This window comes from Canis aureus, chromosome 26, assembly GCF_053574225.1.
Source record: "Canis aureus isolate CA01 chromosome 26, VMU_Caureus_v.1.0, whole genome shotgun sequence".
NCBI lineage: Eukaryota > Metazoa > Chordata > Mammalia > Carnivora > Canidae > Canis > Canis aureus.
In genome coordinates, this window is record NC_135636.1 from 52228035 (window position 1) to 52240944 (window position 12910).

The window sequence follows — 12910 nt, forward strand, 5'->3', positions numbered from 1 at the left end:
ACCCTGAGAGCTGGCGCACCCTGCTCTGGGCCACCTGCACACACCTGGTTTTTGGGGTCCTTGAGGTTGAACATGATGCTGCGGTATTTGCTCTTGTAGCGGTTGTCCGTGACTTGGAAGAGGTTAAACATCTCCTTCTCAATGTGGAGGGCAATTTTGCCTACTTCACTTTCCGTCATGATCAAGTCGTCACTGTCATTGACTCTAGAAGGAACAAGAATGGACTGCGTGAACTGCTGCAGCCACAGTCTACTCAACCACTTTCACAATAAGAAATCAAGGAGAATAGCCCACCTTTTCCACAATATCTCCTTCAAGGAGCGTCTTATATTTTGCCGAATTTGAGAATTTGGCTGAGACAGGGTGGGGTTCGAGGACCCCAGGCGTCCCGGGGCTGGAGAAGCCAAGGACACAGAGGCGGTTGCAGGCTTCCTGACGGCCCCCACCAACGAGGCTGAGCTGGGTAGCTTTTTGGAAGCAGCCCCAGGTGCCAGCCCTGCCTGCTTGGCAGCAGGAGTGCCTGCCGAGGGGGTGGCCGAGAGCCAGGGCCGCTTGGGTCCAGGGCCCTTGAAGCCCGAGGGTGACTTTTTGATGGCCACTTTGGCTGCTGCTGCTGCGTTTGCAAAGGGCGGAGACTTCTTTGGAAGGAGATTTCTGGGCGAAGGTTGTCTGCCGCTTGCCGATGGGCCTGCAGGAGGCATTTTCTTGGGTGCTGTGGTCCTCTCTTCCGCCCGCCTATCCTCCTTTGTGGCTGCAAAGGAGATGCGCACATGCTTAGTGAGGCTGGGGGCAGTTGCATGGTTGCGTGACTGTGGGACAGCAACTTAAAATAACTATCAAATCGAGGAAAGAAGTGTGACAATTAAGGGCTGCCAGCCATACAGATGAGCACGAGCACATATTGTTTCAGAAAAATATGCTTTGCTGTACTTCGTTACGTTAAGCCTTTTATTTTAAGTAACAAACCCAAGTTGCCATAGGCTTAATTACAATCATTGGCAAAGGTTGAAAACTGAAAGGCAAATTGTGCATTAACAAAAAAAACTGATGTAGAAAAGCACTTTCATGAAGAGGTCAAGTGTAATTTTTTGTAAACACGAATTCAGAAAATCCCAGGACAGGTCAGACAGACATTCTCTTCCAATGGAAATTCCACTCTCGGGGCTTTGGGAGGGTGGCCCACGGGCCTGCAGCTGCATGCAGGTGCTCACCATGGCCTGGACCAAAGTCGAGTGGAAATGACAACGCTGGTACAAGAGGGAAAGTGGCTGTGTGACAATGTCCCCACAGGCAGCCCTCTGCTTGTACCCGTTACTGGGGGAAGAGAATAAATGAGCACTTTTGGTCTAACCAAGGATGCAGTCAAAACTGCTCAACTTGCACAAGACTCTATGATGCCGGTACTTTCTCTTCACAAAGAGAGAATATAAAGGATTGATTATAACCGTACTGTATTGGACCATGAGAATCAAGGTCTCAGGTGAGCAAGGAAGAGGGTTCCGGGCCAGTGCCGTGGCCCCTCGGTCCCACGGCCAGCCGGCCCTCCAAGGACAGAGATGGCTGGTCAGGAAGTGGTGACCCCAGCAAGGCCAGAGGTGCTGCACACAGCGCACAATGATGGGTCTGGAGGAGCCAAATGGTCACAACAGTGGGCCCGGAAAGCGAGCCAGGGCAGCACACTGGAACGCCACCTAGGGCGGTAGTCAAGCCACCGAAGGACCCTCGGATGCATTGTCTCCCCAGGTCCGGGGTCCTCTCGAACCTCGCAGTCAGCCTTCCACATGTGCTCCAGCACCTTTCGGTTTTACCCAGGGATTAAAAACCATCCACTCGGCAGTCAGTGTTCTAACGAACAAGGGTGAAAATTCTCAATCTGAAGGATTGCCCACAGAGAAGCCTGAGCAGGGGATGGCACTCCCAAGACCACTGTGGGTGCCTGGCTGTCTTCGTGGAGGGCCAGGGCAACGCTCCCACAGACCCCCTTCCTCCAGCAGCCGGGAAAGCCCTGGCATCTCAAGGTTTTCCCAGGTTTTAAGATAAACAAGGCTTGACCATTTTATGAAGCTTGTAACAACGGCATTACTGCAAGGACCCAACTTAGGGCAGGGCTTAACCTGCTTCACTACCAGGCAGGAGTTCCGCCCTTCAATCCTGTATGGTCACCTCACACAGCTCTCCAGCCTCATGCCTCCTGCCTGCCCCTGCCCGGGGTGGCCTGTCCACCAGAGCCCGGCGCTTGCCGGTAGCCTCAGGCCTAAGCCGCCTGGCCACCTCCCCTGCCCACTGTCCCAGGGCAGCTGGCTCATGCCACATCCACCCTGCTGTGCCCTGGGGAACTGGATTTCATTTAAAGGAAGCACACTCCACACAGCGAGAATGCCTCCTGAAGCGAGAGGTAACCTCGACCCTCCTCGGAGCACCGCATCACGTCAGGTGCAGAGGCCTCGGGCAGTACCCCACCTCAACATTCAGCTCACATTTGGCTGCAAGGTCCACCTTGCCCAGAGGACTGCTAGTTTGGGGTTAAGTCAAACAGATGGAGGTACTTTTTCTTATGGGAAGCGGGAGTGAGGAAAGGGCAGCACAGCAAGGACACAGGGCCAGATGGCAAGGCCCAGGGCACACGGGCCTTGAGCAGAGGGAGGCATCTGCCCGCCAGCAGCCGTGAAGGAAGCAGCAGCCAGCGTGAAAAGTTGAGGCCCAGAACGGGTCAGTCCCTGCCCTTCAGCAAGAGAAAACTCTGCGGAGCAGACTTTAAGAGCATGCTCAAAATAAGCTGGCCTAAGGCACTTCCAGAAACCCCAGGAAGGCTGGTCACGTACAGGACACCCGTGTCTTTGACACTTGATATTTAAGTGGCTGCAGGTGAAAAACTTAACTCTAAGAACACTCACTGCAAGATGTCCCGGTCAGAGCCTAAGATCAGCAGCGCCGCCTGTCTAAGCAGGGTTTCCCCACTCATTCAGCAGAACTCCAAAGCAAGGTTATATTTAGGACATTCTCAATACATGTGATTAAAGTGACCTATTATCCAAAAACGGTTTAATGGTAAATAGGCAATCTGTTTCAAAAACTCGGGATGGCTTTTCTTAAAAATCATGCTATTTCATAGAACCAGTTGTTACTCGTTACAGTAACTTTCATTATCCCCTGTGCTTTGGGGAAGCATATGACAGGTATAATCAGAGAAGTAAATTCTTAGTACAATGTTCTGAAACTGATGGTCTCCACCAGCAAGTTGGACATGACCCTCTTTCTTCTACCAGGAAATGTTTAAAATGTGCCAGTATTTTGCAAGTGCCTATCTGGTAAGTGCTGGAGACACAGCTGCAGTTGGTCCCCTTGCAAGCTAGACTTGTGTGAGCTCCTGCCAGAGACAGACCCCATGTAGTGCTGCAATGTCCTCATGGTGACAGGAACACTAGTATTTTTGAGCAGAGCTAAAACTGTTTGAGGATTCATCTGAATTCACGGTGTATCGTGCCGTGTATGAATTTACAGAAGGGCAAAGAATAACCGCGTGACCAACCAGAAAGTGCTGTTCTAGGAGAGCGCTCGAGGTGGTTTCAGGAGCCCGAGGACTCCCCCAAGCACTGCAGGGCCGCGGGCAGCAAGGGCGAGGTGCCCACGCGGGCCAGGACCTGCTCGTGGGAAAGGGCAGGGGCGCCGGGGCACCAGGCCCTGGTGGCTGCGGGAGGAGGCGAGTCTGCGGAGCCCTGCAGAGCCCTGCGGAGCCCCAGCCCTCCCCCGGCCCGGCTGCCCACAGCGGCCGCGCTCCTCGGCCACCTTCCCGCCGGGCGGAGGCTGCGGCGCCGCAGCATCGCCGGCCACTGGGTGGCACTGGCGGGCCTGGGCGGGCGGGCGGGCTCGGGCGGAGGCGGCGGCGGCCCAGGTGAGGCTCGGCTCCGGCCCCGGCAGCCCCGGGCGGCCTGAGCCCTCAGAGCGGCGGCGGGGGCTCTACGCCTTTTGTGCTCTCGTCCAGCCCCGACTGGTACCAGTTTTCCTTAAAAATCCCCAGATGGAAGTTACCCTCCTCTCAGGCAGGCCCAGCGCCCGAGCGACTGGCTGGAAAAGCCAAAAAAAGAACAGTGAGCTTCTGGCGGGAGGACCGTTCAGGTAGGGGTGCGTTCCAGGGTGCGGGGGGGGGCCTCAAAGGTCCCGCTGAGACCACACGTGACACCCCCCCCCAGACTGACACCCAGCCCCTGCTTCCCACTGCCGGCGACCTCCGCGTGCCCCCCACTCCTGCCGGGTCCCCAGTGCGTTGGGCGGCAAGCGCAGGGCGCACCCCAGGGCTCTACCACAGGAAGGGCAAGGCCAGGGCCCCGAGGGCCCCCGCAGGCCGCAGTGCCGTGCTCAGCTCAGGGGGAGGCGTGCACAACCGGGTTTCCCACTCCAGCTCTGTCTGCCCGTCAAGACTTCTCCTGCTGTGAAAAGTCAAATTAACAGTAGCAAGAGAAAATCATTTTGCTTTTTGTGCCTGTTTGTTTTAAAGTGAAATTTTTTTTGGAAGCACAATAAAGTACCAATTTGCTTTCGTATCAGGAAATATGTATTCCCAAATTAACACTCAAGAAAGCATAAGCTACATCCCTGATGCTCTTCAGCTAGACATCATCTTTGGAATGTCTTTATGTAGATCGCAGCCAAACCATCACGGCGTGGCTCCACAAAGATGTTCTAGGCTTTTTTTTTCTTACTGGTGTCCAATATTTGAGTGACTTACACTGTTACTCTCCACTTGTAAAAGACCAAGTATACACCTGGAAACAAGTTTCACACGTTATATCTTGAAAATAAACCCCAAACCTGATTCAGGTTGAATGGGTGATCTATAAAAAAGAACCGGTCAGATCATCCCTCAATATGAACCAAACAAAATGGGATCAAAGCCTTGTGTGTGGAGGGGGTGGGGGGTGGGGACAGGTGCCTCACTCTTCCTGACTACAGGAATGGAACTGGGTGAGCAGCCCACTGCCAGGGCAGGACGGGATCCTGGACTTGACACTCACTTGGGAGTAGAACTGCTGCTTTCCTGAGATCCCTCAAACTGGTTAACAGGCACAACCAGTTTTAATAGGGTGAGCTTTTAACCAGTATCATTTGTACCTTAATTGTTTACTAGTTCACCCAACACAGGGGGGTGGGGGAACGTTAGGAGAGCCCACTGACCCTCCCGTCAGTCCCTTGTCCCAAAGGGCCCCATCCCGCAGAAAACCCCAAGGCTGCTGGCCCTGTGCAGACCAGAGTTGGGGCTCTGCAGCAGTTACCTTTGCGTGCTTCTAGCTCAACTTCTCCAGGTTCTTGCCACTAGAGGAGGGCCCAGCCTTCACTTCAGCACTTCTTTGGTTTACAGAAGCAAAGAATATAGCTATTTGCACGGGGACGCATCATACACTTAGAATCAGGACTTGATGCAAATGCCCCTGAAACTCCTGTGCCGTATCGGAGGGCTCACAGCGGCATCGTTGAGGGAACCATGGACTCTAGAACACTGATGCCACCAAAGGGACGTCCCTGTAGTTTCCCACTTTAGGCACCAGTCGACCCACAGCTCCCCAAGGTCATACGAAGTTCAACAGAGGGCAGGTGGAGTGAAGCCAATCCTGCTGGAAAGTTCCAGTGGCTGCCGTACAACTAAGGAGGCAGCACTGGGTGCTACTTGTAGCTTTAACTCCAATGTTCAAGTTCATGTACACGTGAAACCTTTCCTTGACCTCATTTTCTCAAGGTAGCTGTTTCTTAAGCTTGTAAATAGTAAAAGTCTGAAATACCAAAAGAATACCACTGAGAACCAAGGGAATTCCAGACATTAGGGATAGCATAGAGTTGTCAAGCTAAATCCCTTATCAGTCCAAGTTTTCGATTTTCCTCTTACTAGGGGGAGAACCTTGGTTCAGATGTACCAGGTATGATTTGTCCCCAACCACATTTTATTGCCAATGACAATCCTGGAATAGATGGATTAAAAATGGCTCACGTAACTGATAAAACTCACGACTACCCACTCTCAAGGATTTACATTTCTACGATATATTCTTGGGCCCTAATATCCCCTGAATATTTATTATAGGAAACTGGTTTCTGCTCAGGGTTTCTGAAGCGTGCCTCTGGAGCCCACACCACTAGTTATCCTCGCGACAATCCGTGTTCTCCTTGCTCCATTTCACAAGCAGGTGGACCATCTGTGTGGTGTGCCCGTGAACTTAACAGGGGAAATGTTTCTATCTGCATCAGGTTGCTTTAACAAATCTGAGTCTCGGTGTACAGAGGTGGTTATGGTTTTCCATTCTATTCTCAAAGCTAGATGAAACTGTAGAAATCACATATCCAGTCAAAATCTGTTCAGAATCCCAGTGTTTTAAGTCCCTTAATAAGCCATTTGGGGGTCCCAGATACCAGGAATTGTGCCTATGAATATTAGAATTCCACATCCAAATGCCAATCAATCAGGGACATTTTAGAAAAGTTTTCAGCCCTCTTCATGCTTTGACAACGGGAGGTTGACCCAATAGTGAAAAAGAACAGAAAAAAATAGTTATCAAAACAGGAATGTCATGATTTAGGGAAGCAGTGAAGCAGCAGTCACTTCTCTATGTGAAAAGGAACCATACAGAAATCCTCAGAAAGTTAAAAACTAGGGAGAATGATACGTGAACTTCATCACCTGGAGAACGCAAAGCATCTCTGCTGATCCTTCCGTGGGGAGAAGCAGAAAGGCTGCCAAATCCCTGCCTGTTTGATGGGAGGTCCCCTCACACCCTGTTCACAGGACAGCTCTCCCTACCCACAACCCAGGGTCAGTAGCAGGAGCCTGGGGGTGGGGGTGGGGAACGGAATGGCCCAAGACACCTCCTGGGCAGTGGCACTCCCACTATGGGCTGAATGGGGATCTCCCCACAGACCTGATATGCACCAAAGTCAAAACGTGGGAACGGTTCCTCCTAACACCTGTCCCAACACCAGCTGTATCCCAAACCTAGCCCAACCCAGAGGAGCATGCGCTGCAGCCAGCCAGAAAGGCAGGAGGGGATCCTTGTGGCACGTAGGGTTCTGCTGCATGTGTGTGTGCTGCCTGACATCCCCACTGTGAGGTGATGGTTCGGGGGAGAGGCAGAGACACAACTGCTACTCACCGAGGCTGAAGTCGGGTATTTTACCAGTGACCGGAAGATGACACTTCTGGGATAACAAAAAAGGATCAGAAGCAACTAGCTTAAAAATATGTCCCTTATGCATGCTATAATTGTGGATATCCATCAGCTTTAATTCTAAGATGTACATGTGCTGAAAAGGGCCATCAGACACACTTCTCTGTCCCACCTGCAGCAGGTCAAGCTAGTGAGCTGATGTGCAGAAAAAGCAGCAGAGGTGAGGAGGAGCAGAAGCAAGCCTCCTTCTGGGCCTCCCTACCCTGAGTGCTCCCCTCGTCTTCCCCCACCCTCACCCTCCGTGTTCACACTGGGAGCACCCTGGGAGCCTCGAAGCAGCTTTCCAAGTCTGGATGGTAGGGATGGGAGCTGTACTGAAGCCAGCCACCCAGGGCTTCTGGGCTTCCTGACCCGGCTTCCTTTTATTGTTATGTGCCTATGACCAACTCAGAGCTCCGGAGCACCATATTCCAAAGCGACTGCTCCCTCAGTGTTCACTGGTCCATGATGCTTACTTCCAGGTATGTGCATGACCTCCGTAAACGTGCTACTTCATTTAAGATTTGAAATATGTTGTTAGCATGGAATTACCTCAAACCACCTAAGGTGTATCAGGGACTTATTTAAATACAGCAATCAATTAACCTGTGATTGAGCAGCTCACCCCTAACCTCCCCCACCCCTACCCACCTAGAACTGCCTTGCAATTTACTTAAGACTCCATTCCACAAGCCTCGGGACACTTACATTCTTAAAGTGAGCAGCTACACACTTTCCCAACCCCATCAGCTGTAGCATGGACCCGTGGGAGCATCCAGCTGCAGGAATAAGCAGCACACACTTATAGTCTGGGAATTTAAAGCTACTTAATTTTTTGGTACTTTCGTAAAAGGTACAAACAACATAAAACACATATAAATTAAAACTGAATGAAAACAAGGATGCCTGGGCGCTGAGGCTCAACGGCTGAGCGTCTGCCTCCAGCTCAGGTCGTGATCCTGCATGGGCTCCCTCCCGGGAGCCTGCTTCTCCCTCTGCCTCTCTTACGAATAAATATTAAAAGAAAAGAAAATCTTAATAATAGACTAAGATGTGCCCTATGGATCAATTTAAATTTTCAAAACTTATTTTAGGAGTGCTTGGCTGAGAAGCCAGAATGGAGAGAAAAGACCAGGGCCTCGTGCAGCTATCAGAACCAGCAGGGGTGGAGGTGGGGATGGTCTGACCCGACAGTACAGGCCTCCAGGAGAGAGAGTCAGGTCCTGGGTGCTGCTGGCACTCTCCCTTCAGTGAGGGCACTGCTCCAAGGGCCAGAAGGTCAAACTCACTTACCTTGGAGCATATGCAGCAGTGGTAAACAGCCTTTGGCACTTGAATATGTGTGTGTGTGTGTGTGTGTGTGTGTGTGTGTGCGTGTGTGTAGTATTTGCGTCACACACGAAAAAAATTCCTGTTGGATCAAAAATAATTTAACTCCTGAAAATCACACTTGAGTATCAGGTGCAACAGTACCTGCAGAAGTGGATTCCCACGAGAGGAAGGGGAGCCCTCCCAGTGCAGAGAACAGACAAGGTGGACAGACTCCTAAGCCAGCAGGGCTGAGACAGGCCAGAGTCTGGGTGCCAGGAGCGCACCTACCCAGCACAACCTCGCCGAAGACCAGAGATACTTACCGGAGCCCGACAGTGAAAATTAAAGAGATTAAACACATTAGGTGCCAGGTGAGACATTTAGCAATGAGGTTTGTACAGCGTTTTGAGGTGTGTATGGACAGGTAGGGCCGACAGACTGAGGAGGTTCACAGGGCTCGGGCATCTGCTTCCGTCTTTACAGCTGCAGCACTAACCATGGCTAAAGCTCCTGGTCCTGGACAGGCCCATGTGACAGCTGTCCAGAAAGACCAAGAGGGTTCCAGACACTACCCCTAGGTGATACATACATTTATACAACAGTGGTGGCCAGAGGGCAGCAGTCTGTTCTGGCTTTACTGCATTGTAATTGTGGTCGCTCGCCCAGGACGGCGTGCCTTCACTGGTCGCTTCCTTCGCGAGGACCTCGCTCCTCGTTGGGGCCATCGTCGCCCTCTTCACGGTGTTTTCTTTCTTGTCTGGAGCTGGTCTTTTGTGCAGAGAAGAGATTCTAATGCCTGCCTGGATAACCAGCAAAACCCTAATCATTAACGAGGTCAGAGAGGAGCCTTTGCTCATCGTGTTTTGCAACAAAGGTCATGATATGCTCTACAGTTGGGGTCTTTCGAAGCCCCTCACCACCCTCACCGGGGGCTCTGCATCTGCTGAGCAGCAGGGCTGGGCTACACTAGCACATCTGAGCAATCTGAAGGTCCCCATGGAGGGACAGACACAAACGAGGACCTGGGTGACAGTGTACTGGGTGAACACTGTGGACACTGGGAGACCAGAGGAAAGCGGTGTCCCGCCTCCTCTGCCAGGTGCCTGGCATGGTCACCATGGTACTCTGCACAGCAGCAAGTACTGCTCTGGGGTTCCCCAAACTCACAATCACTGGTCTGAAAAACTATACCACCTAAAGGCCAAACAAGTGTTGAAAAACATTGAGAGAATTCCCCCAAAGGCACTACTTATGCCTTGTTCATCACAGATATAATGGGGGCCACAATACACCATGCTGACCTGAGCCACTCCTGGCGAGGGCTTAGAGGAGGGAATCACTCCTGTGATTCCTAAGCACCCAGGACTCTTCTCGAATCACACACAGCACAGGAGAGAGACAATTCCAAGAGCTAGGTCTTGAAACAAGACACACCCACTTCCCACCTCCAACTGCTGGAGTCTAAATGCCACACAGATTCCAACAAACCCCAGCTCTTCTCCCAAGACTGCCAGGTCCCGGATGGAAGGCTCAGTTCCCTCCTGCACCTGCATCACTGCGGTCAGTGCTAATGACTCCCTCTGCGAGAGGGAGAATATATGCTTGTGTGTAACAGACACGGAAATCGTGAAGGCTGGAGGATGAGTCAGCTGATCCCACTGGCACTCCGCCTGTGCCCGATGTCCCCCACGCATCACAAACCCATCAACTGTGCCTGCCTGCAACACGCAGACACTTAACCATTTCAAATGGGTGGTCTCGATCAACTTACCTGAACGCTACATTTCGGAAGAATGAGCTTTTCTGGCTTCGTCTTGGTCTTTTCTTTAGGTTTTGGTTTTTGTTCTTTACCTGAACTCAGAAATTTCATAGTAGCCGCAGCATGTTTTAGAATACAGTCATTGCTGCAGTAAACTGAGTCAGGCTGCGCCACGTGAGAGCACCCAGGGCCAATACATTTTGAGGCACCAGGAGCCTCCACAACCTGCAGAACAAAACATGTGGCTTCAAACAACGTACTTACCAATTTTAGCACTTAGAGCACTTTGTAAAATTTCTATTTGTAGTGCTGAGCTTGCTAATTTTAGGAGACGCTAACAGCATTTTTAATACACAAAGTATTATCTTTGTTTCTTGAAAAGTGCCCGACTCGATCCAACCTAAGGCAGGGCACCCACAGTAACTACACTTCACACCACCCGTGGCAGGCAGAACTGGACGGGGGCCCTAGGACTCTGCCCTGACACACATGCTCTGGGGCCTTTCCAACAAAATGGGGTTTCACACCCATTAATAAGGTTCCATTGAAGGGCAAATTGGAGTTCTGCAGATGTAACTAAGGTTCCAAATGAGACGATTCTGAGCAATCGAAAGGGTCTGGCTTCATCCAGAGAAAATGTCACAAGAGGGGCTGGGCCTTGTAGTAGAGAGAAGACTCCACTGCTGGTTTTGAAGAAGCAAGTGGCTCCTGTGAGGGACCTCCATGAGGGTGAGGCTGCCAGGTGGAATCCAGGAACACCCATTCAATGTGAATCTCAAACAGTGAGTGACTTTTAGCACTGCTGAGCCACAGACATGGCACAGGGCACATTCACACACAAAAGCCACTGGAACCTTTCAGAGGTGGGTCCCTCCCCAACCAAGCCTCTGATGAGACCCCAGCCTACACTGGCAGAGGGGTCCCGTCTCTTAAGACCCCTGCATAGGCCTGGCTAAGCCAAGCCCAGGCTTCTGACCATGGCAGCTGAGCTTAAATAAATGCGTGCTGTGTGAAGCTGCTAAGACTTGGTCACTTGCTATGCAGCCAGAGGAATCTAACAAGACCTAACCCTACTGCTTCTGTTAACAATTGCTAAAGTATTTTTTTTTTTGATGGTCAAGACTAAAACACACATGAACGTGTCCCTCAAATGTACTTGAGCCAAATCTTATCTCTTCAATTAGATTTTCTGAGACTATTTTTTTTTTTTTACATAGAATCCAAGCTTGACCAAGAATAGAATCTAAGCTTATCTACCCTCAAACATGAAAAACAAAAATGTGAAATTAAAGTAACTCTTCCCACTAATTTACATCTCCATGAATCTTTAATAACCAAATGTGACACAGTTAATACCATTACTATATATCATAGTACGTCCTGACCTCTCCAGGCTGGCTACATTTAGATGGTCCAGACCTCACAGCACATCCACCCTGGGGCTTCCAGAGCCCTCAAGCCTTCTGTATACCCAACACCTGCTGAAGGACAGGCCTCCAATTCAAGGTTATCTAGGGCCTCAGGAAGGGCTAGGGGAACATGCTTACAAGAGCCTGTAGCAGTGTCCCTCAGCATCAGAAGCTAGCGACACACCAGAGATGTGACAAAGAACCACGGCCTCAAAGGGGACTAACACCCAGATGGTGGGAGCACCAGAGTGCCTGAGGCTGTTCCAGAGGGTGACGCCAGCAGCCGCCATGCGAGGTGCCTCGGACACCAGGGATGAAGTGGTCTCAGTGCCAACCCCTCCCACCAGCACAGCTCTTGGTGTCTCACAGTGAGGCAGGTACAAGACTACCAGCCCTCTCAGAGTGGTGAGGTCAGGTGAAACAGGTGCATGTTTACTTCTGGAACTCAAAATAATTTTGTTGATACGTTTATGTGAAAACTGAGATTCCAAAAAGAATATTTAAGGAAAAACTAACTTTAAAAGATGAGTTCGTTTAAGGAAAATATTAGCTTGATACGAATAGTCTATGCGGCTGCTAAGATTTAAATAAAGAAAGGTCCCCTGTGGTGTCCCAAGGAACACAGAACACAGGAGGCCCACGAAACCACATGCAGAGGATCACCTGCACCCAGAGCCCAGCCTGCAGCAAACATAATGCCACTTGCAGCGAAAAACTTAAACAGCTCCAAAAGAAGGAAACTCTTCAAGTCTTGACTTTTCTGTTGATGGGAGTCTGAGACCTACAAGGTCACCCTCTATCAGTGACCTCTCAGACAAGTACTTACAGGCTGGAATATCTTGAGCTTTTTCTTGCCACTTGGGTTTGCAGCCTTCTCAATTCTACCCTTTATTCCTTGGTCTTCGCTAGACTTCTGCTCTACTGTTCCTATACTTGTGCAGTCTGTGCCATCTGTGTCTGCCGGCCCGCACTTGGCCTCCTGCTGCTCTGTGCTTTCTGAGTTCGTCTCGTCCTGCACCTGCAGAATGGTGCAGTTTGGGCAGATGTAATCTTCGCCATTCCTTTCCAGGAGTCTTCCCCGGGCCTCAGAGATGCCCACACAATCGCCGTGAAACCATTCTTCACATCGGTCACAACAAATCATAAACCTAAAATGGTAAAAATACTGGCATTAGGAATGAAAATACGATAAACACTCGATTTTAGGCGTATTAAAAAGCTGTATTGATCTTAACACCCTA

General features: G+C 50.8%; 1 protein-coding gene across 6 annotated transcripts in view; it reads right to left on the reverse strand.

The window, feature by feature from the left end:
• DIDO1 (death inducer-obliterator 1) overlaps positions 1–12910 on the reverse strand; it is a 49822-nt gene that overhangs the window by 16724 nt on the left and 20188 nt on the right. For all 6 annotated transcript variants that reach the window (XM_077873853.1, XM_077873854.1, XM_077873858.1 and 3 more), the window contains exons 5-9: positions 12496–12817; positions 10273–10485; positions 9091–9301; positions 295–751; positions 45–204 (exon numbers count right to left, since the gene is read on the reverse strand). In XM_077873853.1, the coding sequence (XP_077729979.1) occupies positions 45–204; positions 295–751; positions 9091–9301; positions 10273–10485; positions 12496–12817 (1363 nt within the window). The remainder of the gene's footprint in view (positions 1–44; positions 205–294; positions 752–9090; positions 9302–10272; positions 10486–12495; positions 12818–12910) is intronic.